Source organism: Neltuma alba, unplaced genomic scaffold, assembly GCF_004799145.2.
Source record: "Neltuma alba isolate B1F8T4 unplaced genomic scaffold, ASM479914v2 tig00011073_pilon, whole genome shotgun sequence".
Classification (NCBI taxonomy): Eukaryota; Viridiplantae; Streptophyta; class Magnoliopsida; order Fabales; family Fabaceae; genus Neltuma; species Neltuma alba.
In genome coordinates, this window is record NW_021635815.1 from 452,528 (window position 1) to 467,012 (window position 14,485).

The 14,485-nt window shown below is 36.3% G+C and overlaps 1 protein-coding gene across 6 annotated transcripts; it reads right to left on the reverse strand.

Moving 5' to 3' along the window:
- Positions 1–587: 587 nt before the first annotated feature.
- Positions 588–13,915, reverse strand: LOC114761076 (protein LSD1). Of its 6 annotated transcripts, none has more exons than XM_028950393.1 (8): positions 13,779–13,915; positions 12,814–12,927; positions 3,881–3,991; positions 2,949–3,061; positions 1,672–1,752; positions 1,499–1,570; positions 1,305–1,385; positions 588–1,205 (listed from the first exon to the last, which is right to left on the reverse strand). In XM_028950393.1, the coding sequence occupies exons 2-7, from the start codon at positions 12,923–12,925 to the stop codon at positions 1,344–1,346; spliced, it is 531 nt and encodes a 176-aa protein (XP_028806226.1). In that variant the 5' UTR covers positions 12,926–12,927; positions 13,779–13,915; the 3' UTR covers positions 588–1,205; positions 1,305–1,343. The 6 variants fall into 6 exon arrangements, with proteins under 6 accessions (XP_028806226.1, XP_028806225.1, XP_028806224.1 ...); XM_028950392.1 differs by having other exon boundaries at positions 1,315–1,385; positions 13,779–13,856; XM_028950391.1 differs by lacking the exon at positions 13,779–13,915 and adding an exon at positions 13,609–13,772.
- Positions 13,916–14,485: the final 570 nt, after the last annotated feature.

The following is a 14,485-nucleotide window of genomic DNA, read 5'->3' on the forward strand; positions in this document are numbered from 1 at the left end:
AAATAAATAAATTATAACAAATGTAATATATATTTTTTAAAACAACCATGTGTAACAACAAGATCAGATATCATTTTGTTAGTAAATTAGTTTGAACAAATGATAAATTTAAAATATAAAAGAGATTAAGGATGTTTCATATTTTAAACCAAATCTAGTCATTAATTAATTTTTATACTAGAGATAGAATGAAGTGATATTTTTATACTAGAGTGAAATTATCTTCTCCAATAATTTTTCATATTTGATTTTTTTTTGGGTCTAAGGGAACATGTTTTACAAATTGTGTTAATTTGATAATTTCATATTTTCTATTTGTATTTTAGATAAATTGGGTTGAATTATTGTAATTTTGAATTGATTTATGTGTATTTAAAATTTGTTAAAAAAAACAGCCTCTTAACAGGCTACAGGCCAAGCCAGCCTTGATTACAGGTCAGGTTCAGGCCAATTAAAAAGCCTTTCACAAGCTACAGGCCAGGCCTAGGCCAACAGGCCTCACCACAGGCTGGGCCTGTTATGGGTGAGGCCTGACCTGACTTGTTTCCAACCCTAAAAGATACACACCTATTCACAGCTCAAAATAATGTCCATAAACATTGATCTGAAATGGCATTTTCAATTAAAACTGTTAACGAGTAAACAATGGCAGAGAAGGCCACGAAAAGCTATACATTTTTCTTACTATATGCCCATCAGCCTTGCCCCAGTGAACTCGAGAAGTCACCTTCAAATCAGATTTTGTTGGGTTTACTGAATACTAGCTTAAATCGTAACATCAACCATTTTCAGGAATCTAAACTTGGGCACATGCGCTCAACAAGATAATATATTAGTACATAGCTAAACACTATTTTCAACTAATGACTTTGTAGTCTAGTGGTGTAAAGATGCTAATGCCTGGCGGCTACACGCTGAGTATTTCCTCTGGCTAAATAAACCTGGGCTTTATCCCGAAGATTTCACTATATTGGAGAAAAGTCTACCACGCAATGCTAGGCTGTATAGTCACCATAAACACATCCGTACAAACAATACACGACCAAACTTGTACAAACCAAAAAATCATCAAGAAAAACCACAAGCTGATCAAGTCATCACAAACCCCAGAAGTCAAGAAATAATCTGAATGAACCAACTGATCTGGTTAAAAGAGGAATCCCATAATCACACACATGGAGGATTCCTTGCCGTTCCCACTTGACCTGCAGATATACATACACAATTGAAAAACAATAAATTCATATACATAAAATATCCATCATCAGGTGCCAGACAGAATGACGATGCCTCAAACAGCGTACCGTTTAATACCACATAATAATGGGATGGACAATTGGACATTACTTCCTGTCTGTTGTTACGCCAACAACAACATTGCTTACCTGGGGCATTTTTCAAAGTCCATAAAATCTTGCATTAATCACAAGTACTGGAAGAAATTGTCAAATTCATTAGGTAAGACACATGGAACAAAATGAAAGGAAAATATAGTTACCAATTTCCCACTTGCATCAACAGACATAGGATTTTCGACCACAACAGTTTGGCCTTGAGAAGGGAGCATTGACTGGGATAATAAACACAATAAGATGAATGTTAGATTGATACAAGCACAGAAAACTTCTGAAAGGTTCCAAGTATGAATAATCACAAAAGAAAACAACTTACTGTTGAAGTAGAAGGTACTGTTCCAGAGTTGGTTGTTCCATGTGGTCTGTGGACAGTATTGGGAACTCTTCCATTGGTCCTCTGAAAAAGACAAGCAGAACAGGTACGATCAGCTAAAGCGCACACAATATAAACTACGTGGTAAATGCCCATGTCCCCTGAAACTGCCAAAATGAGGCTTTGCATTATTTTTAAACATCTCCAAAAAAAGGCAATTTTGTGGCCATTACAATAAGATAAACAAATGGGAACTCGTAGTGAATATTTTATCCCTCCAGTCCCTTCTCTATATTGGCCTATTTTCCCCTACCTATGAGCTCTCAGAGAGGTTATGAGTATAATAAGCAAGCAATGAAGAGTAGAGAGAGCGTAAAATCAAAAGACACAATCCTTTATTTCTGTGATCTTAGTGAGAAAGCAAATAATAATGATGATCATGATCATGAGAATCTAATTAAAAAAATTATATAGTAGAAAATGGTTGTTCAGAAAAGAATTAAATGTGGTCTTCATGATTGTAGAACCTAGAAATTTCTTAATACCAACCGAGTAGAGCTGAAACCATAAAGAAATACAATGCACTATCTCTTTATATGGACAAAACTAGTAAAAGAAATAACTATGAAGTGCCAAATTTCCTTATTCAACCTTATATGGACAAAACTAGTAAAAGAAATAACTATGTAGTGCCAAATTTCCTTATTCAACATTGTATGCTTGAGTCTAATACCGGAAGATTATCAACTTCCATTAAAAGACTCAGTCAAGAAAAGTAAATTTTCACAGCATTTATACACATGATTCTATTCTTCCCCTAATAGAAACTGAGATGTATTGATGAGAAGCATGATTTTTGTAGCTTAAATTTTCATCCCTATTGGTCATTTTAGATGAGCACCAAACTATGAATACTAAAATAAGCAGACCATGAAATACAAATCCTAAAGTCTAACATACACTTACAATCAATCATCCAGATCCATTACATGAGGACGAGGGAACAAGTAGTTGCTATGGAAAAGAATAAAAATAAATAAATGAAAGAGTGATTTAACACAGAAAAAATCAATTGTGGAAACTTGCCACATGCACTTGACCACAGGAAATCACCTGAATATTAAGCTGAGAAAATATCACATAATCAAGGCGCATAGAGTTGATCATATCTAGCTATCTCGGAAACATAGCAATAGATCTTTTTTTTTTTTTTTTTGGTTTCAGAATTTCTCAAGCATCTGTATGTAAACATTCTTAGGCTTTACTTGCTGTGTACTTACACTGGTATCTGTGATATACTGGCAAATTGCGCATTTGACTGATGGAGCTCCATATGGATACATTAAAGTTGTCCGACAGTTCCCACAGTGTATATGGGCAAAGTGGCTAGATGCTTTTGATGCAGACAAAACAACAACAGAATATCAGTTAAAATCCGGACACAAGTAAATGACGGATAGTCATCAATTTATTAAATATCCCAAGGAAATAATAATTGAATGACATAAGGTGAATATGGGGGAGCCAACAAAACCAACATTCCATAAGCAACATATATTGTAGCAAAAGTAAAGCAATTCAAAGAAAATGATCAGCATTATTTTCATTTGCAATTCAAATATATTGATAGGTAATAAATAGACTTCCATAGCTAAGGCAAAACAAAATGTAAAAAATTAAACAGGGTGCAGATTTAAAAGTGGATTATTACAAAGTAATAGCCAACTTACTTCTCAATCTATTATCCCACCCTATTTTAAGTCCCACGGCAACCATTCAAACATAAAAAAGGACAACATCACAGCCCGTTTGGCACAAAATGGGAAAAAAAAAAGGGAATAGAAATGGGAAAGATCTCTCCCATAAACACGGGAAGTTCTCTTTCCGATAAAGTTATTTTACCATCAACCACACACAATCAAAGCAGTTTCCCTCACCTTTTTCGTTTCACCAAATCGTTTTTCATGTACCAAACACAGCCTAAGATTAAACTATTTTCCAGATTGTAGACGGAAGACAAGTATAGAGATATGTAGAGGGTCAACAGAATTCAAAATACTCAATGATCAAGCATACAACTAAAACCAACACCATAGTTGAAATATCAAAATATCAGCAACATTATCTAGCAAATCAAATTATCAAAACATAATGATTTAAAATTCATAAAGACATACTAAGACATATCCAGTAAAATACAAATCTACAGCACCTGGTGCAAGGTTCACCGTATGACAGCAAGAGCATCTAACACTTGTAGCTCCACGTGTGTACATCAGCAATGTCCTACATCCTCCACAATAAAGTTGAGACATTTCCATCCCTAGGATCATGGGAAAATAGTGTTAAGAAGAAAGCATCCAATTAGAGTCTGGTCACGTGAATATTCTTATCTTGCCCTCAGAAAAGTTAGCTTTTAGTTTCTACCAAGTCTCTAACATGCACAGAGTCAACAATCATATAACGCATGGGCATAGGATGCAAATCAATAATATCACTCAAAATCTCACAGCACAAATATCAAACTTGTATTTTATAGGACAAAGTTTTTTAATTGCACAGAACTTACTAGTTTTGTCTTTTGTGACTTATGAATCCAAATTTATAAAAAAATCTTTGGGTTGAACCTACTTTTGGAACATATACTTTTAACAAGTTTTATCTTTTGTTCCTATATTTCTAACGAGTTTTTGTTTTAGTCCATATACTTCATTCATGGTGCTAATGAAGTTAATGCCATTAAACTAAGTTGTCAGTCCTTGTAAAGCTATAGGGACTAACTTTTTAGACAGAATAATATTGGACCGAAAAACAACAAAAACAAAGTATAGAGACCAAAACCAAAAACTTACTAAAAGTATAGAGACCAAAAGTAGGTTTAACTCAACGTCTTTTATACAGATACCTAGAGTTGTGGACATGTTATAAATAAGTCCTGAAATGTGAACAGGGAGATACATGTTTCAAACGAAATAAGATTTAGCGTAACACAAACCAATCACTGATTAGACAAGAATCTAATTTACCTTGGCAACAGAAAGTAATACAAGTAATTAGAGGACTTTTTTTTTTTTTTCTTTTTAAAATACTCTTTGGTCCTAAATGTAAGAGCTAATTAAAGAGTTGATTTTGAACCTAAGTGTAAGACCTTAATTCATTTTTTTCTCTCATATTTATTATTTTTCCCCAAACTAATTTATCTAACTTATAAGCTCATACACAATCTAATGTTATACAAGGATATTACCAGGTTACATTTGTTAGAATTAAGTAATCTATTTAACTTCCTCAATTTACTCAAATTAATTAAGTAAATCTTATATTAAAGACCAGAGGAGCGGAGAAGTAACAATGATGCATGACAAGTAAAAATCCCAGGTGTTTTGTATGGCAATTTATTTGCAAAGGTAATTCCATGAGATGTATCCTTACATCAACCATATCTATGACATGTTAGCATGTGCCGCATGAAAACAGCCCCACTTCCCAGCTAAAGACACAGGTAAATGTAAACATACTAAAGTGCAGTACGCTATTCATATTCAATACCATTCTTTTTCCTTTTCCTCTGTCTCTTAAATAATCTTTGGAATAATGGCATGAATAAGACTTCTTTGGTATCTTTTATAAAAGGAAATCTATCATGGAGGATGTGAGAAATGCATAGAAGTAGAATAAGAAATCCAACGTCTAAAAGAGGAAAAATAGATATAATTAATGCAATAGAATTCTTCAAACCTCAACCAAATCAACAAGGAAAGCATCAGCAAAGAATCCATGTGCACCCATCATGGGAATCCAAGAAAACAGCCCCGAGTTCATAACAGTAGTGATTGCAGAAATATCAGCTTAAAAAATTAAAGATCATTCTCATGCCATAAAAATTGCAAATTCACCGAAGACAGCAATAGACTTCCATAGAACAAATTATTCTTCTGACCAAAAAGTCCAAAATGGAAGGATAATGAGCATTAAAGCCATCTAAGACAAGGAAAACGTGAGAAACAAGAGAAGCAACTATCAAATAGTTCCTCATAAACAAAAACGCCACAAGCATCACTGACAACGATGTGAATTTCTGGGGTCTCATGCAATGAATTAATTATGAACCATATCGTCCCAAGCATTCTGATGGAAAACGTTCAAACAAATTCCATTGTACAAAAGTCAATCATGCTCCAAGGGAAACTGCCGTAACCATTTTACCCACCAGAGCATAGTGCTTAAAGATCTCCAGTTCCACATTGAAAAAATAGGGCAAATAGGAGCAATAAGTGCTAAAAATATTGAACATCATAACGATTATGATGAGTTCACAACTCTCTAAAATTTCTGATGGGCCCCAACCCACTAAAGCAAATAGAAGGATATATAGGAGCATCCAAAGGACAAAAATAGGGGACTACTGGTCCAAAAGAAAGCACAAAAGTTAAGAAGCAGACTAGACAGAAAAGTAGAGGAGTAGATCAAGGTAGTCATGACTAAGAGATAGCACTGAGCAATCAAAGAGTTGTTGATGGGAGTATATAAAGTGACAAAAACTGAGGAGCAAGCAGTAGGAGAACATTGGTCCAGGTTTTGGTGGAAAGAGCCAACCCTGGTCCATGCCTCTCCAAAGTTGACAAATGATGTATTATTATAATTATTTTTAAATATTAGGAGAAGCAACAGTCACTAACCATTAAGAGAGGTATTTAAGTAGTAATTAGTTCTGTAATTAGGCCTATAAATGGACATGATCAGGTGCCCCATTGGACAGTTTTTGATTTCTAGGAATATATGGTGCACTATTCTGACATGACTTGTGTCTTCTCTCTGTTTTCTCTCGCTCTTCTCTAACTCTCTTCTCCTAATCTCTATCTTTCCCATCTTTCTTCTTCCCTGATCTCTCTTCTATCTTCTCTTTTCTTATTCTATCCTATCAGTGGTATCAGAGTCAGGTTTTCCTCGGCATGATTCACAAATTCTTACTCGGTGCATGGTACTTACCCGCGGCCAAACAAGAATTATGGAGGAACACTTGAACCAGATTGAACAACGCCTGGGCACAATCAATGAACTCCAAAAAACAGTCTTGGGATTCAATACGTAATTGCAAAATCTCCAAGAAACAGTCTTGGGATTCAATATGTAATTGCAAAATCTTGTTCGGGATTTTCGTGAGGGTACCATCGTAGCCCAAAACCACGACCACAAGCGACGCAATGACCAAGATCAAAGGGGAAACCAAAATCGGTATCAACGACTGACCCAACTGACGAAAATGGAGTTCCCAAATTCAACGGTATCAACGTTCTCACATGGATTGCATGATGTGAGCGATTTTTCAAATTTGACGAAACTCCAAAGGCGTCAAAAGGGAAGGTCGCATCTCTGTATTTGGATAATAAGACCTTCAAGTGGCATCTTGCAGTAGAAAAACGGCGTAGGGGACGAACAATAGGATGGGAGGAGTATGTCGACCTACTCAGTGACACTTTCGACCCCTTGCTCGACACCCCCATGGCCGAATTTACTCACCTGCGTCAAACTGGGTCTCTCGCGGAATTCAACGTAGAGTTCAACGCCATTACTACAAAGCTCGATCTTTCCGAAGACTACTTAGTGGATGCCTACGTCTCTGCTCTTAAACCGGACACTGAGGTCTCTATTTGGATGTTCAACCCTAGGTCATTGCAGGAGGCTCAACGCTTAGCAAGAATCCAATAAATAGCTCTAGCGAAGCAAAATATAAAAACCGTGTCTTCTAAATTGACATCGCATGTGTATGTTGCAACTTAGGTGGCGCCTTCTGCTTCTCACACTGTGTCTTACCCTAAGAGTGTTCCTATGAGTAGTGGGTCCCACTAGAGAGATAAGTTTTCCTTCCTTTAATAAAAAATTCCTCTTCTTTCTTAAAGAAACCATTGAAGCCGTTGAAGCTTTTATTTGCAGACGAGGAAGCAGAACACAAGGCGAAGAATCTCTGTTTTTTCTGCCACCAGAAATTTTTCAAAGATCACAAATGCCCACAAAGTCAAAAAATGCAACTCTATTTTGTCCGTTTGGAAGAAGACAATGTTGTAGATGAAAACCTAGAGACCGAGGAAGTGGATGAAGCTGAGACCACTCCCTGTATCCCTTTACATGCCATTGAAGGGACAAACAGTGTAGATGCCATGAGGGTCCAAGAAACTATTAAAAGTGTGCCATTCAAATCCTTATTGACAGTGGTAGCACGCATGATTTCATGGACCTTGGGCTTGCCAAGAAGTTAGGATAGGAAACTAATACAAAAGAAGCATCCTTTGTATCAGTTGCGGGTGGCAAGAAACTCAAAGTTCATGGACTTTGGAAGGACTCCATTGGAAAATACAAGGCCTAGAGTTTGCCTTTGATTTTAGAATTTTAGATCTTAAAACCTATGATTTAGTTCTTGGTCTAAAATGGCTTAAAAGTATTAAAAATGCTTTTTGGGATCAAGAAACTTTCACTATGTTTCTCTGGTATGAAGGGAAGTTGCAGAAGTTGCAAGCCAACATTCCAAACACCTACCAAATGGTGCAACCAACAAGGATTGAAACTGCCCATTTAAAGGAAGAACAGCTCTTCCTGCTCTAGTTGGTCACCAGAAAAGGAACAAAAGTCCAATGTTTTGCTGTTTCAGATGTGGACAACAGTACTCCTTCTAAAATTCAAGGGGTCCTCAACGATTTTCAAGGAGTTTTTGGGGATCCTAAGGGATTATCTCCTTTAAGAAATGGCCATAATCATCCTATTCTTCTCAAAAAAGGAACAAATCCTATTAGTTTGAAACCTTATAGATACCCAGCAGCCCAAAAAGATGTTATTGAAAAGATTGTACATGAATTGTAGGAGAATGGGGTAATTTAAGATAGTTGTTCACCCTTTTCAGCCCCTATAGTTTTAGTGAAGAAAAAGGATGGGACACGGAGGATGTGTGTGGACTATAGAGAGCTCAATAAGTACACTGTCAAAAATCAGTACCCCATTCTTTTAGTAGAAGATCTTTTTGATGAATTAAGTAGGTGGTTTACTAAGTTGGATCTTTGGGCTGGATACCCTCAAATTCGTATGGAACCAAAGGATACCCATAAAACAACCTCCAAAACCCATTCTGGGCACTATGAGTGGATGATCATGTGTTTTGGCTTAACTACTGCACCAGCCACTTTTCAAAGAGCTATGAATAACATTTTTAGACCTTTTTTTAGAAAATTTATTTTAGTTTTCTTTGATGACATATTGGTCTATAGTTCTTCTCTTGCAAACCATCAAAAACACTTATGGATAGCATTCAAAATCTTGCAAGAGAATTGCTGCTTTGTTAAGAGGAGCAAATGTACGTTTGTTGCAACTGCTGTAGAATACTTAAAACACATTATCAAGCATGGCACAGTCTCTACAGATCCACAAAAGATAGAAGCTGTAGTCAATTGGCCTATCCCTAGCTACATTAAACAATTAAGGGGCTTCTTGGGGTCTATAGAAGGTTCATCAAGGGATATGGTAACTTGGGTAGGCCTCTGACCCTATTATCACGAAAGAATGCCTTCCAGTGGTCAAATTCAGCAACTCAAACCTTCCAAACACTCAAAAGTGCTCTTACTTCAGCCCTTGTCCTTAGACTTCCAAATTTCTCTAAGTAATTTATAGCGGAGACAGATGCACGTGGGACTGGAATTGGGATTTGTATTAATGCAAGAAGGGCAGCCCATAGCTTTTTTCAGCAAAGGATTAGCTCCAAGACACCAACAACTTTCAGTTTATGGAAAAGAACTTATGGCAGTAGTGCTGGTTGTGTTGGCTTAGCATCAATATCGAGAGAGGCAGAAGTTTCTCATTAAAACAGACCAGCAAAGTATAAAAATACCTTTTGGGGCAGAACCTAAACACTTCTTTTCAACGGTTTTAGGTGACAAAACTAGCTGGATTTGACTATGAGATTCAATATAAAAAGGGGAATGAAAATTCTGTAGTTGATTCTCTGTCCAGAATGCCTAGACAACAACTCATGCAGATGGCTTTTGATACATCCTCTCCTGTGTTATTGCAGAAAATAAAAACAAGTTGGAAGGACAATGATTTTGCTGCCACTCTCCTCAATAAGATGCAGCAGCATGATGGAACTTGGGGGCATTTCACCTGGGATGGTGAATTACTAAGAAGAAAGAGGAAGCTAGTCATTAGCAAGGATCAGTCCCTTAGGACACAAATTCTACAGTGGCTCCACTCTAGTCCTCAAGGAGGCCACTTAGAAATACAAGCTACCTACAAACGCATTAAAGCTTTGTTTTGGTGGAAAAAGTTGATTAATGATGTGACAGAATTTGTCAAAGCTTGTGACACGTGCAAGATGCAAATATGAAGCTATTGCACCTTCTGGACTACTACAACCTTTACCTATTCCAAGTAGAGTTTGGGAGAGTGTGACTATGGATTTTGTAGAGGGACTTCCTAAATCATTTGACAAGGACACCCTTTGGGTTGTTATAGATCGTTTGAGCAAATATACTCATTTTATTCCTCTTTCTCACCCATTTGCTGCTGCCACATTAGCTCAAGTTTTTATGGATCAAATTTATAAATTACATGGAGCGCCTACTGAAATCATAAGTGATCGTGACCCTTTGCTTGTGAGCAATTTCTAAAAGGAGTTTTTAAGGGTATTGGAAGTTGATCAAAAGCTTTCTTCTGCCTATCATCCCCAAATAGATGGTCAATCAGAGGTGTTGAATCGCTTTATGGACAGAAACCTCCAATCCATTCTCCCTATTTACCTCATAGTTTAGTTTTAGATACTGTGGACAAGAGTTTTATAGCAAGAGAGGAAATAATGGGACCTTTAAAACATCATCTCCACAGGACAGCAAATATAATGAAGCAAAGGGCTGATCATCACAGAACTGATCGAGAATTTGCTATTGGGCAATGGGTTTTTCTTAAAATTGCAGCCCTATAGACAGATCTCTACTGCTTCTAGGAGTTCTCAGAAATTGGCTCCTAGGCACTTTGGACCCTACAAGGTGATTCGCAAGGTAGGGGCTGTTGCTTACAAATTAGACCTACCTCCTGACTCAAGAATTCATCCTACTTTTCATGTCTCTCTATTAAAATTGTGCCCAAATCCTTCTATCAAACCTAGACATCCACCTCCTAATTTTCCTGAAGTCCCACCAGCACTAGTTCCAAAGAAGATTTTGGGGAAAAGGAATGCCAAAAAAAGAAGGAAGTTAATAGCTGATATACTTGTTCAGTGGCAAGGATTACCGGACGAAAAAGCCTCCTGGATGCCCCTCTATAGCTTTCAGCAGCAATTTCCAGATTTTGCTATTCCAGATCCTTGAGGACAAGGATCTTTAGGGGGGGTATTGATGTATTATTATAATTATTTTTAAATATTAGGAGAAGCAACAATCACTAACCGTTAAGAGAGGTATTTAGGTAGTAATTAGTTCTGTAATTAGGCCTATAAATAGACATAACCAGGGTACCCCATTGTGCAGTTTTTGATTTCCAAGAATATACAGTGCACTATTCAGATATGACTTGTGTCTTCTCTCTGTTTTCTCTTGCTCATCTCTTCTCTTCTCTAACTCTCTTCTCCTAATCTCTATCTTTCCCATCTTTCTTCTTCCCTGAACTCTCTTCTATCTTCTCTTTTCTTATTCTATCCTATCAACAAACTTGCTATGTGCTTGTGCTTGTAGTGTGTGTTTAACCCTTCTGTTCATCTGACATTCTACTGTTCTGCAACCATGGTCTATTTATTCATATTTGCAAGGGTCATTTGTGATGTGGTACATTCACTTTGCTGCTAGACAATACAAAAGGGGGCCTAGACACATATATGGGAATCGTAAAGCACCTCTTGGTGTGTCAGAGGGTTAACTTAGAATCTCCTGCTACTTTGGGGTAAGTTTAGGTCATATTAGAGTTCCTGTAGTTGTTTTATTTACTGTGATATACCTTTTGAAATACTTATAGGCGTGCTGTTTCTAGGTTTTGGACCACGGATCATTTTTGTATTTTGAGTGAGAGGAAGTGAGGGCACTGGCCTCAGGAGAGCCAGCTGCATTGTTGTTGATTTTGAGTATTAGCTCAGTGTTCCCTTATCATAATAGGGGAGTCTCTTTTGATTATAATCACAGTTCTACATTATCCAGTATTTTTCCAGCCTTATTCTCTATCAAACCTATCATAATGTTTTGAGCTGTTCAGTATTTTGCAGCAGAGCTTTACCAATAGCCTTTGCATTATTCTGTATTTGCTGTTATACTTCTGCATTTTGGGTGTGATAGAGATGTTGGGTTGGATCTTGTATGATCATAAAGCATAATATTTGTTCAATAGAATAGTGAAAAGACAAGTTCCCAAGTTGGTTTCATTTTCGGGTTCTAGTTACTCAGTTGCTTTGTTTCAATTAATTAGTTCTTAGGGACAAAATATACTTTACAAGCTACCCCAAAAAAATGTAGATAGGTGGTGTTGCAACATTTATCATCAATAAACTCAGCCAAAAGATTGAGCTGAAGTTCTTTTGTAAAAGACATGCTACTATCATTTTTTTTGTTTTTTTTGAGTCACTGCTACCATCGACATTTTTTATTCAGAGTTTTCACACCTGAAGGCCTACGAGGATTTTAAGTTTCACAATGCAGCACTGTACTAATTTAACTATTTTAACTCAGTGCTATAATGCCAAAGATCAATTCAAATACTGATGTCAATTTCTTAGAAAGTGAGACATGTATGATATGAACCTATTTCTGGTTTAAACTATAATCTCATATTTACTCACAAATATAAAGACATAAAACAATGGCAATAATAAAAAACATTTGCCCCAACAATCTCTGAAAACCTTTCACATGCAAATCATTTTGATAAAAAAGAATTTATTTTCAATATTCTTAGTCCCCTCATCACACTAGCATTAGTAATCAATTAGAACAATCAATTTAAAAAAACACATTTTTCCATCATGCACTTCCATATCCAGTAATGCATTTTCCTATCCCTAAAATTATTAGTCTCCGAAGTCCAAAACAAAATATCACTGTGAGTACTAGAAATTAAATCAACAATGTTATCACCTAATTCAATCTATCGGGCATATAGCGAGACTACAGAAAAGAAGCTTACCAGGTGAAGGAACAGAGGTAATTGTGTTGCACAATGCACAACAAACATTAGTGGCTCCCCTAGGGTAAAGCAAAACGCTCCTGCACCCACTACACACAAGCTGACTCTGCATAGCTGCAAGTTACAGACCTTGACAATCATCAGGAGGTCCAACCTAAAGAAAGAAATAAGGATATAACCCTTCACTCTACAGATGATCTAATCCTAGTTGCACTGAGATTAAATTTAATAAAACCCTCAAAATCCTTATAAAAAGCACTGCAGTGAGACTCACCTAGAAAACAAATACAATACAAGCAAAGAATTTGCCGCTAAATTCCAATGAATTTTATTGGGCAAATAGAACAGGAACTGAGTACTATAATGCTGCCAAAAATTCCAATTTCTATGTCAACAAAAAAAATATTAGTTTGCAAGCCAGGCAAATTTCGACAATTTGGAAATTCTATCTTATTATCTTAAATAGCAAGAGCATTCGAAACTTTTAACACGTGTCCTCGAAATCGAACAAGCGTACCCAGCAGGCCCAAAAACAAAAGGAAAGAAAGAAAAAGCGCAGCTTGTTTTCTTCTGAAACACACCAGAAAAATACCCCCCACATCATCAATCCAAAATCAACTACTTGCGTAACCATGGATAGACTCCGAGGTCGAAGAATACCTGCGGCAGTTAGATTCCAACCCCCTACTCGATTCACCAGACAAGTTAAGAAAAATCTACCAGATAAATCAAAGAAACAAAAGATGGCCCAATTGAACCCTAAAACTCGCCAATTCAGAAAGGAGATTATCCTACAACGTCTTCCGCAAAGGAAAAATCGATGCCGAACCGACGAGAATATGAAAGGGACAAATACGATTGTTGTCTCTTTATCTCTGTAATTCTTTTTTAGGGCCAATTAATCTCTGTCTGTTAGCTGTGATTGAAATGAGACACTTTCCACAAGAAGAAACACGGAAATCCACCTGTGCTGTTCCGGCAACGAAAGCGTGTCCCCCAAGTCTTTAAACAAGCATTAGTCTGTGCAACTCGACTTCTTCGAAGTTCGATCACATGGATTGGGAATTTTCCAGTCTTCCAAATTTTCCTTTCCCCACAACAACCAATTTTTGGTTTGACTCTTTTTCAGTTCACTATTTTAATGTTTAATAAGGTAACGCGTTTTTCTTTTATTTTTATTTTTTGGTTTTTGAATGGCTGCGCGTTTTTAAATTAGACATACAAGTCAGAAAAGATTAGAGTCACAGTGAATTGGTCAGGTAATATAATAGCTAAATAAAAATTTAATAAGATATAATAGTATTCAAATATATTATATCAAAATAATAACATCATACCAGCTGGTAAAAAAATACCACACCACAATACATAAAATTTTTAGTTAAATAATACTGTATGGTTAAAGAAATAGATTTCAGGAAAAATCCCATATAAATACCTATTGAATTCTAAAATCCCAAATAAGTCACTCTAATTTTACAAAAGACAAATAAGCTTAGAGGTATTAAATTGGAATTTGTGAATTTTGACAAATTACCTCCATGCCCTTTTTCTCATTTCCTTATCTTCTCTCTCTTCGTCATCTTTTTTAGGGTAAAGACACAGCTTTTATGGGAAATTACTTTATGTCGTGGCTGCATCATTCTTTCAATGGGTTTTGTTAGACATTGGA